At 39.1% G+C, this 21,336-nt stretch overlaps 1 protein-coding gene across 6 annotated transcripts in view; it reads right to left on the reverse strand.

The window, feature by feature from the left end:
- tbc1d5 (TBC1 domain family, member 5) overlaps positions 1–21,336 on the reverse strand; it is a 477,565-nt gene that overhangs the window by 169,197 nt on the left and 287,032 nt on the right. For all 6 annotated transcript variants that reach the window (XM_073054429.1, XM_073054423.1, XM_073054427.1 and 3 more), the window contains 5 exons: positions 17,462–17,564; positions 16,661–16,749; positions 12,228–12,278; positions 12,072–12,141; positions 6,733–6,905 (listed from right to left, as the gene is read on the reverse strand). In XM_073054429.1, the coding sequence (XP_072910530.1) occupies positions 6,733–6,905; positions 12,072–12,141; positions 12,228–12,278; positions 16,661–16,749; positions 17,462–17,564 (486 nt within the window). The remainder of the gene's footprint in view (positions 1–6,732; positions 6,906–12,071; positions 12,142–12,227; positions 12,279–16,660; positions 16,750–17,461; positions 17,565–21,336) is intronic.

The raw sequence follows: 21,336 nt of genomic DNA on the forward strand, positions 1-21,336 counted from the left end.
CATCATTCTCTATCCCTCCAATCCTCTGGTACCGCTCCTATCGCTAAGGATGTTTTAAATTTCTCTAGGGTCCAATTTCTGCACTTTGTCTCCCATTGCGTCTGAGAGAACACCTTGTCAGGTCCTGGGGATTTATCCACCCTGATTTGCCTCAAGGTAGCAAACACCTTCTTCCCCATAATCTGTACAGGGTCAATTAAGTTGATGCCACTTTGCCTCATTTCTATAGACACTGTATCTATCAACTTAGTAAATAAAGATCCAAAGAATTCATTTAAGATCTCCTACATCTGTTTTGGCTCTATACATGGATTACCATTCCAGTCTTCCAGAAGCTCAATTTTGTCCCTAACGATCCTTTTGCTCTTAACATACTTGTAGAATCTCTCAGGATTCTCCTTCACCTTATCTGCTAGACCAACTTCATGCTTTCTTTTAACCTTCCTGATTTCATTCTTAAGTGTTCGCAAGCATTTCTTGAATTCCGTAAGTACCTCATTTGTTTCTATTTGCTTATACCTGTTTTACACCTTTTTTCTTTGGACCAATATCTCTTGAAAACCAAGGTTCCCTACCCTTGATATCTTTACCTTTTATTCTGACAGGCAGCTACAAGCTTTGTACTCTTAAAATTTTGTTTTTGAAGGCCTCTCACCTTTGTCAGAAAATAGTGTGTCTCAATCCCCATTTGCCAGATCATTTCTGATACCATAAAAATTGGTCTTTCTCTCATTTAGGATCTCAACCTGTGGACCAGACTTATCTCTTTGCATATTTACTTTGAAACTAATGGCATTCTGGTCACTGGATGCGAAGTGTTCCCCTACACAAACTTCTGTCACCTGCCTTGTCTCATTCTCCAATAGCAAATCCAGTATCGCACACTCTCTCGTTAGGACTTCCACGTACTGATGAAGGAAACTTTCCTGAACCATTTGACAAACTCTATTCCATCTAATCCTTTTACAGTATGGGATTCCCAGGGAATATGTGGATAATTAAAATCACCTACTGTACAGCCTTACGTTTCTTGCACATCTCTGCGACGTTTCTGCGATCTCTTTACAAATTTGTTCATCGAAATCTCTAGGACAGTTGGGTTGGGCAGTCTATTTACAGCCCCATTAACATGGTCATACATTTTTTTATTTCTCAGTCCACCCATGACACCTCACTAGTCAAGTTCTCCAGTCCGTCCTGACAGAGCACTGCTGTAAAATTTTCCAGTTAGTAGTGCCACCCTTCCTCCTTTAATCCCTCCAGTTCTGTCATGTCTTAAACAATGGAACCCTGGAATATTGAGTTGGCAGTCCTGCCCCTCCTACAACCAAGTCTCATGAATGGCTACAATGTCATAATTCTATGTGTGAATCCATGCTCTGAGCTCCTCCACCTTTCCTACGATACTTCTTGCATTGAAATATACACAGCCCAGGATACTAGTCGCACCATGCTGAACCTTTTGATTCCTTACTTTGTCTGAAGTCTTACCAGCATCTGCCTACACAACTTCTCCTCTAATTGTTCTGGCACTCTAGTTTAAACCCCATCGTGCAGCATTAACAAACCTTCCCACTAGGACATAAGTCCTTCTCCACTTCAGGTGCAAAGCATCTCTTTTCATGGGTCCCTCATTGCCTGGAAGGGAGCTTAATGATCCAAAAGACTTATCCCCTCTCTTCCTACACCAACTCCTTAGCCAAATATTAAACTGTATAATATTCCTAGTTCTGGCCTCTCTAGCACAGTGGTCCCCAACCACAGGGCCGCAAAGCATATGCTACCAGGCTGCGAGGAAACAATATGATTTGGCGATATGAAACAATATGAGTCAGCTGCACCTTTCTTCATTCCCTATCACGCCCACTGTTGAACTTGAACGCACACGAGATTATTACGCATGCGAAGTCATTACCCACGCGAGGTCATCAGTCGCCTAAATGTAGTGATACCCTAGCGCCAGGGATCACTAGTTGGCCTCGAATATAACTTTAAAAAAAGGCTAATTCTATTGGTATGAGAGATAAATTGGCTTAGTTAGACTTAGAAATTGTATTAAAAAGTTTCCTAGCTCATAAACAATTAAAATACCTGAAAAAATGTTAAAATTCTCAATGAATAACATTCAATCAGATAAATGATCCATCAGTGAATACATATTGTTATGATACCGGCCCCCTCCTTTGTGAGAATTGTAAGAGCCCTAGTGAAGGGGGGGTCAATGACCCGAGAGAGAGAGCAAGAGAGAGAGAGAGACAGGCTGAATGGACACAGGAAATGGAAAGACATTCCACTGGGACAAAAGCTGGTGACTGTGGCATTGTTCTCAGGAGACACCTGGGAACTGCCGACGTGCCAACTCGCAGGGACATTGTAAAGCCCTCGGGCAAAGTGGGCTGGTTGAGAGAGAGATTGCATCACCTGCAACCTGATTGACACCTGAGATCCCGTGAGGCAGTATAAAGAAGGGTCTGAAAGAGGACGACCCTCAGACGCACCAAGGAGACACCAAGAAGCACGATAATGCTTCCCGTGGGAACGGGAAGCCATTTTGAAATAAGCCACGTGCGTTAAATTCCGAATGCGGGGTTTGTGGCTGGAACCAACGGAAGATCGCTTTTATTTAACACCAGGGAAGCCAAATCCTCTGAGGCTGAGGATTTGATTCATAAAGACAACGGCAAGTGTTCTCTTTTCCTAACAATCTCTCTTCTCTCTCTCCAACACGTGAAACCAAAAAGGGAAAAGCCTGCAGACTTCAGAGTGACTCTTTATATATTTCCAATTGGACTCAGTATTATACCCTAGACAACGAAAGAGCTTATTTCTGAGTGATTATTAATGTACCTGCGTTTTAGATTGAGTATTGACGCATGTTATCTGAATGTTTGTATTAACCTTAATTTTTGTGCCCCTTTATTAATAAAACGTTTGAAAATAGTACCATTGGACTTCAACTGACATATCTATCTTTGCTGGTAAGTGAAACCAGTTACTGGTTTCGTAACAATATGATAATAGATGAAAAGCAAAAAAATTGGTAATATTGACAGGATCAGTAGTAAATCTGAGGACTAGGGGAACATCATAAACAAGCAGAGGTTAATTAAAGACATGATAAAAAGGGACAAGATGGAATATAAAAGTAACCTGGCAAAGAATATAAAAATGCAAGAATATCTAATGTATAAAATGGCAATGGGCTGCATAAGCAGCTGTTACTTGCTGAAAGAAAGGGACATAAGACATTTTACTAACAAATAAATAACACTGTATCTGTTTAACAGGAGAAGAGAGAATAAGTACCGGTGGCCTCCGTTTTTCAAACATTTGCTTTATGACACTTCGCTGTTACAAAAGACCTACATTAGTTACCTGTTTTCACAAACAGAAGGGGTTTTTACACCGTTATGAAAAAAGGCAGTGCACGCCCCGAGCAGCCAAGCTCCTCCCCCAGAACTGCATTCTAGCTTCCATTGCTTAAACACATGCCGATTTATTTTGTGCATCTGTTAGCAAGATGAGTTCTAAGGTATCGGAAAAGCCTAAAAGAGCTCATAAGGCTGCTACACTTAGTGTAAAACTAGACATAATTAAGTGTTTCGATTCTGGTGAACGAAGTAAGAACATTGTCCACGCACTGAAACATTTATAGGCAGAGAGAAAGAATCTTGAAAGCTGCCAATGTTACTGTTGGTTCTGAGTCCAGAAAAAGTAATTTTACTACGAGGAGTACTTATCCACCATTTTAGGAGGTCCGATCAGATTCCGAAGATGACTGGATAGCCAGAAGACTTGCCACAAATGCCTCAGCTTCCTTCACCGACCTGAGCCATTTGTATTTTCCAGTATTAAGCTTGATTCGTAGCTCAGCAGGGTTGCGAAGGGAAGGTTTAAAACCACGATCAAACAGTACTTTCAGTACGCCTTTAAACTCAACGCGCATCTTTAAGGTCTGGGGTGCAAAATCTTCCACAAAGCGAATGGTTGTATCCTTGAAAGGAAGAGACCCCCTGCGACGCGCCTCTACAATCAGACTGTGTTTTACCTGGTATTGATGGAAACACAAGATTACCGGTCGCGGACGGGAGCCCAAAATTCCGGGGGGAACGTAAACTCTGTGTGCCCGTTCGAGCTCGGGCGGGTTCGGAAGCAAATCTTTCCCGAATATCTCACAGAGAAACTCGGCGAAAAATTTCACGGTTGATCCCTGTTCAGTCGCCTCTGGCAATCCAAGAATTCTGAGGTTGCATCGCCTGCTGCGATTTTCGAGATCCACCATTTTGGAAAGAAGTTTGTTAGATTTTTCCTCTAGGCTGGAACAGAGAGTCTCCAAGTATCGAACACGACTTTCTAAATCTTCAGAAGTCGAATCGATGCGAGATAAGTGTTCAGCATGCTTGTCCACTTTATCGTTGATCCAATCGAGTTTGTCTTCTAACTGTTTGAAAGCGGTTTTAAATTCCTTTAAAATTTTGTCTCGGAGCTTTCCGAGCGCAGCCAAAGTCTCGTCCGACGGAGCGATAGCCTCCTTTCTCCCGGATTTAGAACTCTTGCTAGACATTGTAAGTTAGATATGTTCACAGGCAAGTAAGAGATACCGAAAAAATTCCTAACTAAGGTTTAAAAAATTGAGACATTTAGTGCAAAGATAACGACATTAACGGAACAAAAGTTCGGAGCAGCTAAACAATCGCCATCTTACCGGAAGTCCCCGTTACTGTTGGTTCTGCTCGTAGTAAAGTGGACTCTCTTAGTCAGCATCCAATAATGGATAAAATGGAAAGTCTATTGCTTGAGTGGATTGGTGGGTGTACAAAGCGTGGTGTTCCATTAAGTTATCTTATACTTAAGGGGAAATCAGTCAGTCTTTTTAATAAGCTGAAACAGAAAGCACTGGACGATGGTGATAAAAGTGTTGCGGAAGTGGAATTTAAATGTAGTCATGGATGGTTTGATTGGTTTCTGAGGCGAGGGAAACTTCATAGCTTAAAGTTTATTGGAGAGAGTGCTTCGGCTGATACTGAAGCTGCCGAAAAGTTCCCAGCAGAACTGAAGAAAATAATTACAGAAGGTGGTTATTTGTATAAGCAAGTGTTTAACTGTGATGAAACTGCAATTTATTGGAAAAAATTGCCGAGTACCCCGACCTCCGACTCAGCCTAACACACCATTATCAATGTGCTTGCTGTCTTCCCGATTCTGGTAAGTGAAACTACACTGTACATACATTATTTCTACTTTATATAGGCTGTGCATTTTTATGTGTTATTTGGTTTGATTTGTTATTTGGTGTGATTTGGCAGCTTCACAGCTTAAAGGTTACTGGTGAGACTGCTTCCGCTATGTAGTGAGATCACATGCTACGCTAGACAGTGCTGCAATGATTGCAGCAAAGTATTTCCTCTTTATATAGGCTGTGTATTTATCATATCATTCCTGCTTTTACTATATGTTACTGTTATTTTAGGTTTTATGTGTTATTTGGCATGATTTTGTAGATTTTTTTTGGGTCTGGGAACGTTCACAAATTTTCCCCATATAAATAAAAGGTAATTGCTTATTCACTTCACGACATTCCGGCTTACGAACTGTTTCATAGGAACGCTCTACCTTTGGATAGCGGGGAAAACCTGTAGAGTGTATGGAACATTTTTGTAAGACATGGTTCTAACGAACTTAAATGAACGAACAGAGAAAAAACAGTGGAGTGGTTAATGGAACCAAAAGCTGACGTATCACTAGATCTTCAGGCCAATACTGTCCAGGTCTACGTCCAGAAAGAGGTGCAATCTGTGTTATTTTCCAAGATTCAGTAGGGTTTGGATTTAATCCAATGGAGTGGAAGGAAATAAATGTATCACTGCTATAGACGAAAGGGTAGTGACAGAAACTAGTTAATGGAAAGATGATTGTCAGGAAAATCCTGAAATTCAGTAATGAAGGACAGTAGACTGGACATAAAGAATTGGTTCAATAAAGAATTGAAACCAAATTTCAATTGGAGTCACATGAAGTTTCTTCAGGAAATGAGGAAATTAATCTTAAAAAGAATTAAAATAAGTCTGTATCCTTTATTTTAAGCATCTAATTCAACATATATGAATCTTAACTTTGTAGGAATAACAGTAATTGGCATTGCTGTTTCTATATCATTAGGCTTAAAAATCTGTTGATATAATTATTACAGATGACATGAACATACAGTACTTGAAAGAATTTCCAAAGCCATTTCAAGTGAACTATATTGATTACACCCTTGCACTCAATGGTTTTCTCACATAGCCAGAATAAATGGAAAAGAATGTTTCCTTTAGTAATTGTGGAAACAGACTACACAATTTAACGATAAATGTAAAATATCCAAATTTCTTTTCTGTTCTAGTATACATAGATTTTTTTTCTGTACCTAATTTTATGAAATAAACATTCCTTGCCCTATAGTTCCTGATTAAATTGTGTTCTGTTATTAAATACTCAAGAACAGAAATTTGTTTTTCAGTTGGAAGTATTGTGACATGGGCAATACTGAACTACATTTCTGAAGTTACAGATAATGATGGATCTAAACTTCGGAAGCTGCATTCAATGTGTGCATGTGACTCTTGCAATTTACTATTTGTGCCTAAGGATGATTTTGTGTTCAATAATATTTTAGATAATTTGCACGATGAAACCATTAATAATTACTTTAACAGAGCAAAACAAATAAAATTACAAAGCCACACTTACATTCCATAAATTTGAGGAGCAATTTCCAGTCGATTAAGGTGCATGTAAAGTTCCGTGTCATATTTTTTTAATAATTGATCCTGAATCCGATTCACTTTAGAAACTATTGCGAGTGATGGTCCTAGATCCTGAGGTCTAGCAAATGGTACAGCTGTGACCATCTCTTCTTTACCCTAAAGAGATAAAATGAGCACCAAGATCAAAAATCTAAAACTTTATTACTTATAAAATATTTCACTGTATTACTTAGTAATTATCTGATGAGCTTTGTAAATTTCTTTAAAATCTCTATTAATTCCAATTAACATCACTAATGAAATTTCATGTAATCATGTCAGATACTGTGACCAAAGTACACTTGAATAAAAACCATGAATAGTAAGCCACTCACCCTGAAGTAAAAATAACAATTTATCTTTTTAGTAGTTACTTTCTCCTTCTTAAATGTGTAATATAAATAGCACTGTCCTTACCTCTTGCTTTAAATTACAAGTTTAAATTGTCAGCCAATCTCAGGTTATCAAATATTCTCGTGAAGAAACAACCCATTTTATAGATCTAGCTCCAAACCAGCATTCTTAATTTAGGTTATAAGCAAGGATACAGGTGCTATTGAAATACTTGAATGGATTTATTAATTCTATTTCCATCTCTATGTATACTACTAAACTCCAAACACAGGAACTGTACATTGCTAAACTAGCAACTAGAGAGTACAGGTTTCATTGTAGCCATAGTGATACACATTGTTACTGAAATTTCAGGTATCTAACACTCCAACTGGTTGCCAAGCTATCCAGTCCCAAGATTCTCATCTGTAGCGGAGCAGTCATCCTATTTAAACATCACTCATAAATTGAGGAAGACGTACAGCATGAAAATAGGCCAATGGGCAGCCATCCACATAAATCATATGTCTTCAGTGTTCTTGCTCCTTATTGAGGAAGGATATCAAGTATCCTCCTAATGCATCTCTATTGACCAATACTCGATGGTAATAAAGGAATTCCAAGCTCACCTGTCAATTCAGGGCTATGAGAATTTACAAAACTCACAGGGTATTGTCATAAAATCTCAAGATTATGTTGGTGTCTCTTTTGTGTATGTATATATATATTATCAATAAAGTTTACTTTTGAAATAAAAATTTTCATTGAAGCCCTTGATGAATCTCTTGGAAAGGCTATGGGAAGAAGAGGGATGCTATTACCAGGGAGTGTGGGCATCCAGACCAAAGCCTCCCTATACATGAACAAGGTTGTGGTTTTCTGCTTGGATTCAAGACTTGTCTGCAGATTGAATACCTCACCAATCAGTTTGTGTTGGCATTAGGTGCCTAAGTCAACTGCAAGAAGAACAAAGCAAAGCTCTTGGGCAACTGGGACACTGAAGGTGCCGAAAATTTGATTCAAAGGGGCTGAGACATGCAACAGAAAGTGACTGGAGTGAAGGGGCTAGGTGAGGTGAAACAAAACTTGAGACACTCTCTTCAATAACTGGGAAGAACCTGGTTATCGGGGTAAGGTGCTCTCTGTGCAACAGTACTCAGTAGAGGCGAGGCCCATTCACTAACGAAAGGTCTTGGCCCGAAATGGCGACTGTTTATTCCTTTCCATAGATGCTGCCTGACTTGCTGAGTTCCTCTAACATTCTATGCGTGTGTCCTGTTCACTGTTTATCCACCCTGCTAGTCACCCCAGCCTTCATCCAATCCCCATTGCTTCACAATCTTGCCTTCATCAAAAGGTTCTTCCAGGCAAACACCTTGGACTGCAAATCCTTCAGGCAGTGGTCTCATGAAACTGCGGGACACAAACACATGGGGTTGTTCCCTATACAGATTGCCCAAGTCATCTGGCAAAACGCCTCATCGCCAAAACTCACCAACAAGTAGCATGACCTCACCTGGTTTGTGAAGAGTGCAGCCCTCCTTTTCAGTTCCTACCTACAAGGTGAGAATCTCATTCCCAATGCACACTGCTCCAGGTACAGCTGGGATGAGGAAGAGGACACGGTCACCTACTGTATCTCTTTGCAGACTGTCTATTTACAGAAGGTCTACAGAAGGATGCAAGTGGTTCATCCAAGCAACTGCATAACAAAGGACTTTCTGATCTATGGGCTTTTCCCAGGGACACAAGTTCCACTGGTAGAACGCCAATTCATTGGTCTATCCAAAACTTGTTGATCTTCCAGGACAATGAGATCTCCAGTGTTGCCAGCCAACTCATTCCAGGCTGCAGGTGTAGGTGTTGAGAGATGCACTGAAACACATTGCAAAGGCTTAGTGGGAGGAATTGCAGTCTAGGGTCCTTTGGTCATTGGACATTGAGAGGTTGGGTCTGGTCTGAAGCTCATCAAACAACAAAAATCTGTATTACCTGAGTTGGGTCACGCGAGTGGCAACAGAGCTATATATACAAAACTATGCTAACAATGCTAATGTACAGAAGTGTTAACATTCTGAATACATAGCCTGAATTACGCTGCAAATGTAGAGAGCCATGCACTGCATTTCATCTTTTGTACTGATAGTGCCGGTACTACTTTGATATTAGTATGTCATACTGAGCTATATTATTCCACATGGGCAAAAGTTAAGGAGTTTTCATAATCTGGGAAGTTTAGAGAGTTTTAGAATATAAGGCAGTGGTGGAAAGGTCACCAGTAGTGGTGCAATTAGATTCTTGGATTGAAGTAGACCACACTTGGAGAAAGGAGAGGTCACTTAGGACTGTGAGAAATAACAGAAGTAAGAAGGTCACAGTGGGATTTAAAATTGAGCTGCGAAATTTAAAATTAAAGTGTTGCTCAACTGGAAGCCAAAGTGACTAAATGAATCAAAGAAGATGTTTTCATTTCGTATATTTGAAATAGTTCACCCCATACATGCATTTTCAAATTAACTAGAAAATGTTTGAGCCTAAATACATCATGACATGTGTTTACATGCCTGTGCAGCAAATAATTTATTAAGACCAAATCTGTTCATTCACGTTCCTCAGAACTAAATGTTTTAAAAATTTCCCTAAGAATAGTAAATTTAACAAAATATTTATTAGCTATTAAGTAACAGCATTTCCAGACTATACAAATAATTGGTGGCCAGTCAGTCAGGAATAGCTCAACAAAAATTGGCAATCTTAATTGTTCAGCACAATTGGCCAATATTTCCAATTTGGCATCAACTATAAATTTGAACACCTTGGCCAAATTTCTTTTGTGAAAGTAATTTATAACAATAAGAAACATTGGCTTTAACACTGATACCTATGAGACTTCATTATACATCACTTTCCACTCCTAATACTTTCTCCATCTTTGAGCCAAGGCTCACAGGTTTGTGATTTGAGAGTTCATCTCTTGTTCCATTTGATACTTTCCAATCTATTAGTCTGCTACTTGATCACAATTAGCTTTGAAATACGTCAGGGAAAAAATTTACTAACTCTTCAATCAATTACAAATATACACTTGGATACAAATTGTTCGAAACTGAGGCCTAGTTTAGTTTTGAGAATCTAGGGGTTTCAATGGGACTTTGTGACACAAATCATTTTCTGTCCACACTCTCCCTTCTAAAACAATGTTACTGTTTTGGTGACACTTTTTATTTTCTCTGTTCTGATCTCTGTCCAAAATATTTGTACTTTACTAGAACTTTTGCCAACCCTAGAAATATTTACATTAAATAATATTGATCTAACAAACTAAATAATACATCTAGTAAACACAAAGTACACTACAGATGCTGTGGTCAAATCAAGACGTACAAAAAAGCCGGATGAACTCAGCAGGTCGGGCAGCATCTGTTGAAAGAAGCAGTCAACGTTTCGGGTCAAATGTTTTGGGTCCTGACGAAGGGTCTCGACCCGAAACGCTGACTGCTTCTTTCAACGGATGCTGCCCGACCTGCTGAGTTCATCCAGCTTTTTTGTACGTCTAAATAATACATCTGACTGTTTCTTTTGTGTTTCTTCCATATGATAGTATCCATTGAAAAGACATAGCAAAATGAAATGTACATGGTCTTCTATAACTCAATACATTACCACCCAAGAAGTTAAATTATGAAATTCTGATGAAGTAGCTGCTCCAGAACAAAACATCTGTTCCAACAATTTTCTCTAGCATTTTTGAAGACTACTTATCCTTTTTGGTCATGAACAAATATAAAAAAAACTTTTAAGGAACCAATGATTACATAGACAAAATCTACTGTTATGCACTTTGTACTAATTTTGTCAACTACCATATCTCTCCCTCTCTTCCCAGAATGAAAGTAAATTAACATATTTCATGCAACCATACTCACAGGGGAATTGTTTTTGGTCACAGATATTAAGATAATTAGTATAAATTGTTTTAAACAAAAATTAAACCATAAATTAAGCTAAGATCACTGTCAGTGCAATAATACTTAATCTCACAATTCTATATTGTACCCATTGGGACCTGAACATTTTGTCCCAATTAAGTGACTGCGCCGATTAGTTGAAGTTTCATGGAAATAGTTAAAAAGACATAAAAGAGACAAACTCCTATTTAACTGAGAAACAAATTATGTTTTAAATGAAATACAGAACAAATTAAAAACACTATCAACACTACTTCAGTATTATAAAACTGTATGTTAGTTCTTAATAGTTCATCCAGTGTATGATGCTGCATTCAAGATCAGTGCAGACTCCTAGTGTTGATAATGGAATGCCTTCATATAATGCTATTGACTATTGCATCTTCCAAATCTTCATTTTTATTTTAACATTAAAGTTCATTGTTGATATCTTCAAATTCTTCATAGTTCCTAACTTGTTGAAGTACTGAAATCCCAGAATTTTCACTCCTGGCATCTTCAATCCTGAATGCTTGAAATCATAGTGAATAAAACAGTTCTGAATTGTCTTGCTGCTTATTTCTCACCAACTATCAGTGGAAAAATCGTTACTTTATGAACACAAGCACGTGCGACTCATGCTATTTAAAAACTGCTCACTCTAAGCATGGTGTTGTGTCTAATGGCCACACAAATGTGTCTAATGCTAGTTAGAAACTGTTTGCTAATAATTTCCTGTCCCAATTAAGCGGCATAGATTCCCAAATAAGCAGTGGCCCAGTTAATTGGAATCCACTGTATTTACGAATAAAGAAATGAACAAACCTTGAATGGAGCCATTAGGAGTAGACAATGTTCACAAATGAATGTCATAAGGGAATCAGAAATCAGCATTTCTCACAAGATTTCAGAAATAATTAAATAACTTTGTATTGGTAACTTGAGAAAAATATTCATCCTTAAAATATAATTTGCAATAAATTAACGATTGAAAGGAACATACCTTTCTTATTTCTCTTTCAAAACTTGAAAACCATGGTTCTGCAGTGTCCATAAGTCGTGAAAACATTGCACTGACAAGAGAACAGGGCCAGTTGAAATAAAAATCTCTCAAGAGAAAAGGAAAATAAATATATAAAAATTTTGCATTTTAACTTACTAAGCATCATGTTCCAAAAATTCAGGGTTGAGGAGAGCTTTCATTTCCTCACTGTTGAGATATAAATCTGCAAAATTAGTTAAATATTCTTTTCTACACTAACAAATTCATTTATGTGTGCTACCTAGCCTATAAAAACTGCCAAAATCCACATACATATTCATATCAGACATCATAAAAATAGCTAATTTTATAACCACCTTTTACAATGTGCGATACCAAGACAATCGCTAGCAATATAATTGAGATTATTGACATATTTATCTTTTGATTAACACAGTGATTTCTCACTTCCCCCTCATAAAACCTACTCCATGCATCCATTGTGCTTTAGTTTATTTTATATAATGGAGCCACTATACACTGTACAGATAGCACCGGACAACAAAGATTGCGCATATCTAATGGATTTTGGACTACTGATCATGAAAATCATCATGAAATATCCCTAACACACACCATTTTTTGAAATCACTTACATTTATTATTTCAATTTCGTAATTCAAGTCAGAATAAATGTTGCCAAGATTAAGGTAGGCACTTCTTTTGTCTACAAATTAAATAGGTCATCAACGACAGACAATTCAAGGAACATTTAGTGGGACAGGAGAAAATCGCATGAGAGGAATTCAAGGATGTGTTGAAAATTTTGTTGGCAACTACAGAGCACCAAATTACGTGCAGCTGGTTGACGATATGCTTCAAGCGTATAAAACCATGTCACTAAAGATTCATTTTCTGGATTCCCATTCAGACTACCTCCCTGCAAATCATGGCACTGTCAGTGACAAGTATGGTTAAAGGTTTCAAAACAAGAAGGCAGCGGGAGAGCACCTAAGGATTTCCAGCGGGAAGACATTTTGAGTTCTCAGTTGAAGAGAGAGGCCAGACTGCGCAGGCGCGTGATGTCAGCCAGTTGAGCGCAAACAGTTTAAAAAGGTAGCCATATCTAGCAGGCAGATTTTAGAATAGTGCAGGAAATACAGGGTAGTAGTTATGGGTGATTTCAACTTCCCTCATATTGACTGGCACCTCCTGAGTGCAAGGAGGATAGATGGGGCTGAATTTGTCAGGTGTGTTCAAGAAAGATTCCTGACACAGTATGTGGACCGGCCGATGAGAGGAGAGGCTATACTGGATCTAGTTCTGGGTAATGAACCTGGTCAGGTGACAGACCTCTTGGTGGGGAAGCATTTTGGTGAGAGTGACCACTATTCCCTTAGCTTCAGCATAGCTATGGAAAGGGATAAAATCAGACGAAATGGTAAAGTGCTTAACTGGGGAAGGGCTAACTTTGAAGGGATGAGGCAGAAACTAGGGAGAGTAAATTGGAAACAGATGTTCAAAGGGGAAAGCACAGAAGTAATGTGGGAGAAGTTTAGGGACCACTTGAGCTGGGTTCAGGATAGGTTTGTCTCACTGAGGCAAAGAAAAAAATGGTAGGAAAAGGGAACCGAGACTGATGAAACATGTGAGGCAACTTGTCAAGAGGAAAAAGGAAGCATATGTTAGATACAATAAGCAGGAAGTAGGAGGGGCTTATGAGAAATATAGGGTAGCCAGGAAGGAGCTAAAGAAAGGACTTAGGAGAGCTCGAAGGGGGCACGAGAAGGCCTTGGCATGTAGGATTAAGGAGAACCCGAAGGCGTTCTATGCGTATGTGAAAAATAGGAGGATGACGAGAACAAAGGTGGGACCGCTAAAGGATAAAGAGGGCAACATGTGCCTGGAAGTGGAGGAGGTTGGGGAGGTCCTAAATTAATACTTTGCTTCAGTATTCACAAGTGAAAAGGATTTTAATCAGGATGAGGTCGAAGTAGAGCGGGCCTGTGTGCTGGACAATGTGAAGATTAAGGACGAAGTAGTGCTGGATCTTCTTAAAAACATTAAGATTGATTAATCCCCAGGGCTGCATATGATACACCCCAGGTTGTTGTCGGAATTGAGAGAAGAGATCGCAGGAGCATTAGCTATGATCTTTGAATCCTCTTTGGCTGCAGGGGAAGTGCCGGAGGACTGGAGAATGGCAAATGTAATTCCTTGCTTAATAAAGGTAATAAGGAGAAACCTGGGACCTATAGACCGGTGAGTCTTACATCGGTGGTCTGCAAACTACTGGAAAGGATTCTTAAGGATAGGATCTACGAGCATTTGGAGAAGTACAGTCTATTCATGGATAGTTAACATGGCTTTGTGAAGGGAAGATCGTGCCTCACAAGCCTGATTGAGTTTTTTTGAAGAGGTAACAAAAGAAATTGATGAGTGTAGGGCAGTGGATGTGGTCTAGATGGATTTTAGCAAAGCATTTGACAAGGTCCCTCATGAGAGACTCATCCAGAAAGTCATGAGGCATGGGATAAGTGGAACCTTGGCTGTTTGGATAAAAAATTGGCTTAAAGGTAGAAAGCAGAGGGTAGTTGTGGAAGGAAAGTATTCTGCCTGGAGGTCGGTGATTAGTGGAGTGCCACAGGGATTGTCCTGGGACCCCTGTTATTTGTGATTTTTATAAATGACCTGGATGTAGAGGCAGAAGGATGGGTGAGTAAGTTTGCAGATGACACGAAGATTGGAGGAGTTGTGGATCGAGCTGTAGGTTGCCGAAGGTTACAAGAGGATATAGACAGGCTGCAGAATTGGGCAGAAAAATGGCAGATGGAGTTCAATCCGGACAAGTGTGAGGTGATGCATTTCGGAAGGACAAACCAGAAGACTGAGTACAGGATCAATGGTCAGTTACTTAAGAGTGTGGATGAACAAAAGGACCTTCGGGTTCAAATCCATACATCCCTCAAGGTCGCTGCAGAGGTTGATAGGGTAGTTTTGAAGGCCTATGGGATGCTAGGCTTCATTAACGGGGGATTGAGTTCAAGAGTAGAGAGGTCATGTTGCAACTCTACAAATCTCTGGTGAGACTGCACTTAGAGTATTGTGTTCAATTCTCGTCACCTCATTATAGGAAAGATGTGGAAGCTATGGAGAGGGTGCAGAGGAGATTTATCAGGACGTTGCCTGGTTTGGAGAACAAGTTATATGAAGCAAGGTTAGCAGAGCTGGGACTTTTCTCTTTGGGGCGTAGAAGAATGAGAGGGGACTTGATAGAGGTCTACAAGATTATGAGAGGCATAGACAGGGTGGATAGTCAGTACCTGTTTCTCAGGGCACCAATAGCAAACACCAGAGGGCATATGTACAAAATTAAGGGAGGAAAGTTTAGGGGAGACATCAGGAGTAAGTTTTTTTACACAGAGGGTTGTGAGTGCTTGGAATGACTTGCCAGGGATGGTGGTGGAGGCTAAAACAATAGGGGTATTTAACAGCCTCTTTGACAGGCACATGGATGAAAGAAAAATAGAGGGTTATGGGGTAGTGTGGGTTTAGTACTTTTTTTTAAGGATTATATGGGTCGGCACACCATGGAGGGCTGAAGGGCCTGTACTGTGCTGTAGTGTTCTATGGTTCTATGGTTTCACCAGTACATTATGATCATGGAGAAACAATAACAGGACAACTCGAATCCATCAGTGTTGGACAGCTTATTGTTGGACACTTCAACGAGAAGCCCCAGACACTGAGTACAAATGAAAATCATCAACAAAATAGCTTGCTTAGTTGAACTATTGCAAAACATTAGCACTATTATGCAATTAAAGTTAATTTCTTATTTCTCCACATTCCTTTGCGATACAATTAGTCTGAAATTACATTTGTGTTCAGTTTCAAGTGGTCTATCATAAACAACATTTCCGAAAAAAAATTGTTGTCCAGTGTAGTTTACTCCTCAAGTGTACCAGGAACAACACTGTTACTTCAGGTGCTTTTTCCTTATCCCAAGATCTATCACTCCTATGGAACACCTTGGAAATATTAGTCAAGATTGATATCTAAGCTTTGTTGTTTTTTCTTGTGACTTCTGCATTCATTATGTATTACCTATTTAGAACTCTGGAAAACAACATTGTGTAGGCTAAGTGACTAACCTAGTTGCTTTATATCAGTTCCATTTATGTAAGCGAAACATTCTTGTGATGGAAACATTGTGGTCAATCAAAAGCAATTGTGTGGGTTTAATATGAGATCATAAAGAACAGTAATTTTTTCCCTCTTTTTTTCCCCCTTCTCCACCCCTACCATTTATTCACTGGAATCTACAATACCTAAAGGTACATCAACTTGCATATGCTGTGCTTTAGATAAACTACGCAAGGATCCTTCATCTTAGACCATATATTTTCTCTCTGCCAATTTACCAGACAAGACTAAGATATTTGCACCCCTGCTTTTATAAATGCAAATCTTAAAACTTTAAAACAGTGAGAACTGCAACCTTCAACAAGTAATGGCTCCCTTATTAAGGATTGATTTGTACTCCGCATAAAAGGGAAATCAAGATCTACCATTTGCAAAGATCCAGCATTTAACTGAATAAAACTTGCCTTGGATTAGCCGTTTCACTCGCATGTAAAAAGGCTTGTTGATCACAGTGCAGAATGAAGACAAGAGGAGCCAGTAGTTCGTGCATGCCCTAGAAAGTTAGCATTACAAATAATAATTTTGAATCAAAGTATAAGAAAGCACAAGCTCTGGAAATAATCTGGGTGCCTGATAACTGCAATCCATTTGCTGGGTCAATAAATTCAGACAGTGCCATAGCAGTGCCAGTGCAGTGTTATCCTGAGTTCTTCATGCTGACGTATATCGAACTGCTATGGACTCCCAAGTATATTGCGTTTTTGAAACTTTGAAGATTTTGCATGGTATATACCATACAAATAATTTAATTATACCACTTAACTATATATGTCTAGACTGGTCTACAAATACGAGATAATCATTACTTTCATGCTTAGTTGCCATAGTAAAAGACAAAGAATTAAAGATATCGTTCTAATAGTCAGCATGGCAATTTAAATATATAATAAAATATGATCTTGCTTTATAAGGTAAAAGCATGCACCTCTGCAGATAGAAACATTCAAGAAATGACTGAATAATTCTTAAAGAGAAATTCACTATATTTAAGTGCATAGAAGTTCCTCCTGCAACAATTTTTGAGAACACAACATGAAAACACATGCAATGTATAACTTACAGCAGACTTAAATGCTTTAGGGACAGAATGTTATGCCCAGAATGAATGCATATTTATTCTTAGTAAATGTCACAAGACACTTTTTCTCACAGTCCAATTTTAAACTGCTTAATTATTCAACCAAACCTGTACAGTATTTCATTACCTGCTTGTAAAGCAGCTGCTCATTTTCTCTCGCATAACAAAACAGGATATCTGTCAAGATCTGCCTCACACTTTCTTGTTGGAAATACTGCATTTCAGGAAACCTGAAAGACACAACATCTCAGTTATTAGAATAGTTGTTGATGCACATAATCTGAATAAATGTTGTTCCTTTTTTCTGCCTTGTACAGGCCCATTTCAGTAATCCAAACAGATGACCTTTTGCTCGTGTTACAATGGCCTTAAGGTTCTACTTGAAGCCTGCTAGTTTGTAATAAAATTAATTACAATCCAAAATGTATATCATATTGTAAATATTAAAATAAATTACATATACAAATATATCAGAAAAAATAAAAGCAAAAACACTTGAGTACCACACGTACCAGATGAACCGAATACCTTACTTAAGAACATGTATCGTATGAGCCTGGATGAGTGCTCCCATGTCAACTTAACTGAGCAACTTCACTGTTCAACTATAGTGTCCTTACCTACTTCCCAAATAAAATCAAAGCTCTCAAGATATTACTGTTATTAATAACACTTAATTTCATGCCTAAGGTAAAGTGACATATTGTATTCTTGAACCAATGTGATCCTTGCAGTGATGGTGCAAGGCAAGATGTTCTAGGATCTCACAGGAAATACAGAAGAAGCCCTGTTTACATAGAGCATGGCACGAATAAAGAACTAGCTACATTGGGGAGTAGTGAAAATGCATGGTAGGGAAGGAGGATAATGATATAAGCAAGTTAGGTATGGAGGGTTATGCTGATTGAACCAGATGAGAAAAGATGACAAAGACCAGTACATTTTTAGACATTAAGGGGAATCAAGGGAAATAGAGTCAGTGCAGGGAAGTGGTGTTGAAGTAAATGATTAGCCACAATCATTTTGATTAGTAGGGCAAGCACATGGAATAAAATAGTCTTCTTGTTCTTCTATTGATTATGTTCTTATAATGAACGGTTCCTTAAGATTGTCATAGCTGGGGGGAGGGGATAGGTAGTGAGGATAAGCTCTATCTATTAATGCTCCCAAAGGCTTGTATTTCAAATAGCCTCTGACAATTGAGCCTAGCTCCTGTCTTTCTTGTGTGGCTTAACTACTAAGCCCAGTGGATCTGTTTCTACTGACAGGAGAAGGGGCAAAGATGGGTTACTGGTGCCTTAAAAACAGTCATTTCGGGCAGATAGGGCTCGTCATCCATGGTTGGCAGCTCATCTCGGAGAAAGAAAACTCTGATCTCAAACCTATGCCACCTTGTGGCTCTACCCACTCATGGGGAAGGTTCCAGGAGCAAACCCTGAAGGAAAATCAGGAGTTGTCCTCAAGTTTCTTGCTGACTGGCAACTCCTGTAATGCCACTGGTGCCAAACTGTATCAGACATTCCTTTGGATTCATCAGCTGTATAGGGAGTGGGAGCCTACTGCATGGGTAACAGCTTTCCTTCTATTACATATTGCCCTGGCTTGTGTACTAGCTTGCTTGCATATTGACTATATGTAGTCAACTTGGACGTAACATCTATGGTCGGCCCTGATCTATGGAGGATCTCCTCTCTATAATGAACATAGGCTCTAGGAGGTGGATAAACACATCTGAAGGTTATCTGGGCCAAGTACCTATCTTTGACCATCGATTATGATTACCAAACAATGACTTTAAGAAAGCAGAGAAGCTTCAAAGACATACAGGTTTAGTGTATAAGCAAGGACATGACAGATGTAATTTTATATGAAAAGAATACAAGATAGTAAAATAAAAGCATTTTAAAAGATGAGAATTCAAAATGTCATAGAAAACAGGGTTTTCAACCAAAAATGGATGCTACTAGGATGCAGAACTATCTAGGCATCCTTGTAAATGAATCACTAGAAATTAATATGCAGGTAAAGCAAACAACAAGCAAGGTAAACAAAATGCTGGCCTTTAGAAGATTTGAGTACAAAAATAGAAACATATTGTTCTTATTCTATAATGCCTTGGTAAGACTTCATCTGGAATACTAGTTTTCCTACCTTAGGGACAATATATGTGCCGTTAAGGAAGTGCACCAGAGGTAAACAAGATTAATTCCTGGGCTAGAGGACTTACTGTACAAGGAAAGGTTAAAGAGCTATTTTCTTCAGTTAGCATAAAACATATTATTGGAAATACTCAGGAGGTCAGTTAGCATCTATTCTGATTTCAGACATGATCCATAGCATTTTGTACTACTTTCAGTTACTTATATGGAAATAGCAATGGGTTGCAATTATTGACTCTGACTACCCTGACCATCGTTTTCCATATAAAATAATCCAATGGCAGTTATCCTTTAAATCCTCAGTGCTACTTGACAAACATGGTGTTGTATTCAAGTCCAAGTGACACCATCAGATCAAAGAGAGTCCACTGATATCTCCCTTGACATCATGGTTCTGAAGAAGTCAAGATACAACTGTTGTGTATTGAGATATAGAGAGGAAAGTACTGTTGCAGTGATGTCAACATTGGCTGAATATGTTTGCTAATAACTCAAAGTAGATTGATTTGGACTAATAAACTATGTTATGTTTATCTTGATTCTCATGAACATAACAGATTTGCAATATGTCTGTGTCATGCTACCAGGATAAGTTGTTAAAGTCAGTGGTATCAGCATCACAACTAACACGTTTTGTTGCACCCGAACATTTAACCATTTTCTAATGGAGTAAAGAGTACATGTGGAAAGTAACAAATAGCACAATATTCACTGAATATACTTGCAAACACAATAACGTTAACCAGTTCCTGCAGTTCAATTTGGTAGTGCAGGCAATAACTAGTATTGCACAACACCCGATTTAATGACCTACCTCAATGCATATCTCTGGCATATGCGAGGGGTACACACACACGCTATTGTGGAATAAAAATGCATGAAATCTTTGGAGACCTGAAGACCTGGGCCTCCGGTCTCAACCCATTCATCAATGGAAATGCTTTCTTTTGGATCCGCTCAGCAAAACCATCGTTATCTTGAATACCACTATGCATTTCCTTTCAATCCTCTCTCTGCAAAATCCCAGCTTCTTGAACTATTTTAGTAACTTGTTCAAATTAGTCTTTTCTGATCTACCTCCAAGCTTTCACGTCCTTTATAAAGTCCAGTGGTCATAATAGGACACAATCTTTCAGCTGTGGCCAAACCAGTCTTTAATAAAAGATAAACACAAGAAATGTCCATCAGATGTACATCAGAGATGTCCGCGTTCTTCAAGTGATTCAGAGATGTCTTCCTTCTTCACAGAATGGGGCTTCCCTTCCTCTACCATCAATGCTGTTCTCACCTGCATCTCCTCCCTTTCCTAGACAGCCATGTTCACCCCATCTTCCAACCACCTTCACAGGGATAGTGTTCTTGTCCTCACCTACCACCCCATGAGCCTCTGTATCTAACACATCTTTCTCCATAACCTCCACCATCTTCAATCAGATCCTACTATCAAACTCACGTTTACCTCCTAACTCTCTGCTTTCTCCATCCAGGGATCACTCCCTCCATGATTCCCTTGGCCATTTGTTCGTCCCCATTAATCTCCCTCCTTGCACATCCCTGCAGGTGACTGAAATACTACATCTGCCCATTCACGTCCTCCCTCACCTCCATTCATGGCCCCAAATGATACTTCGAGGTGCGGCAATGCTTCACCAATGAATATGTTGGTGTTGTCTGTTGTATTCAGAGTTCCCAAAGTGGCCGCCACTACATTGCTGAACTCGATGTAAATTGGAGGACCACATTGTCAAGTACACCCATTCCATCCACCAAAAGCAGATTTTCCCGGTGGCCAACCATTTTTATTTCTATCCCCGTTCCCGTTTCAATTGTCGGTCCATGGCCT

The sequence above is a fragment of the Hemitrygon akajei genome, chromosome 8, assembly GCF_048418815.1.
Source record: "Hemitrygon akajei chromosome 8, sHemAka1.3, whole genome shotgun sequence".
In the NCBI taxonomy this organism is placed as follows: domain Eukaryota; kingdom Metazoa; phylum Chordata; class Chondrichthyes; order Myliobatiformes; family Dasyatidae; genus Hemitrygon; species Hemitrygon akajei.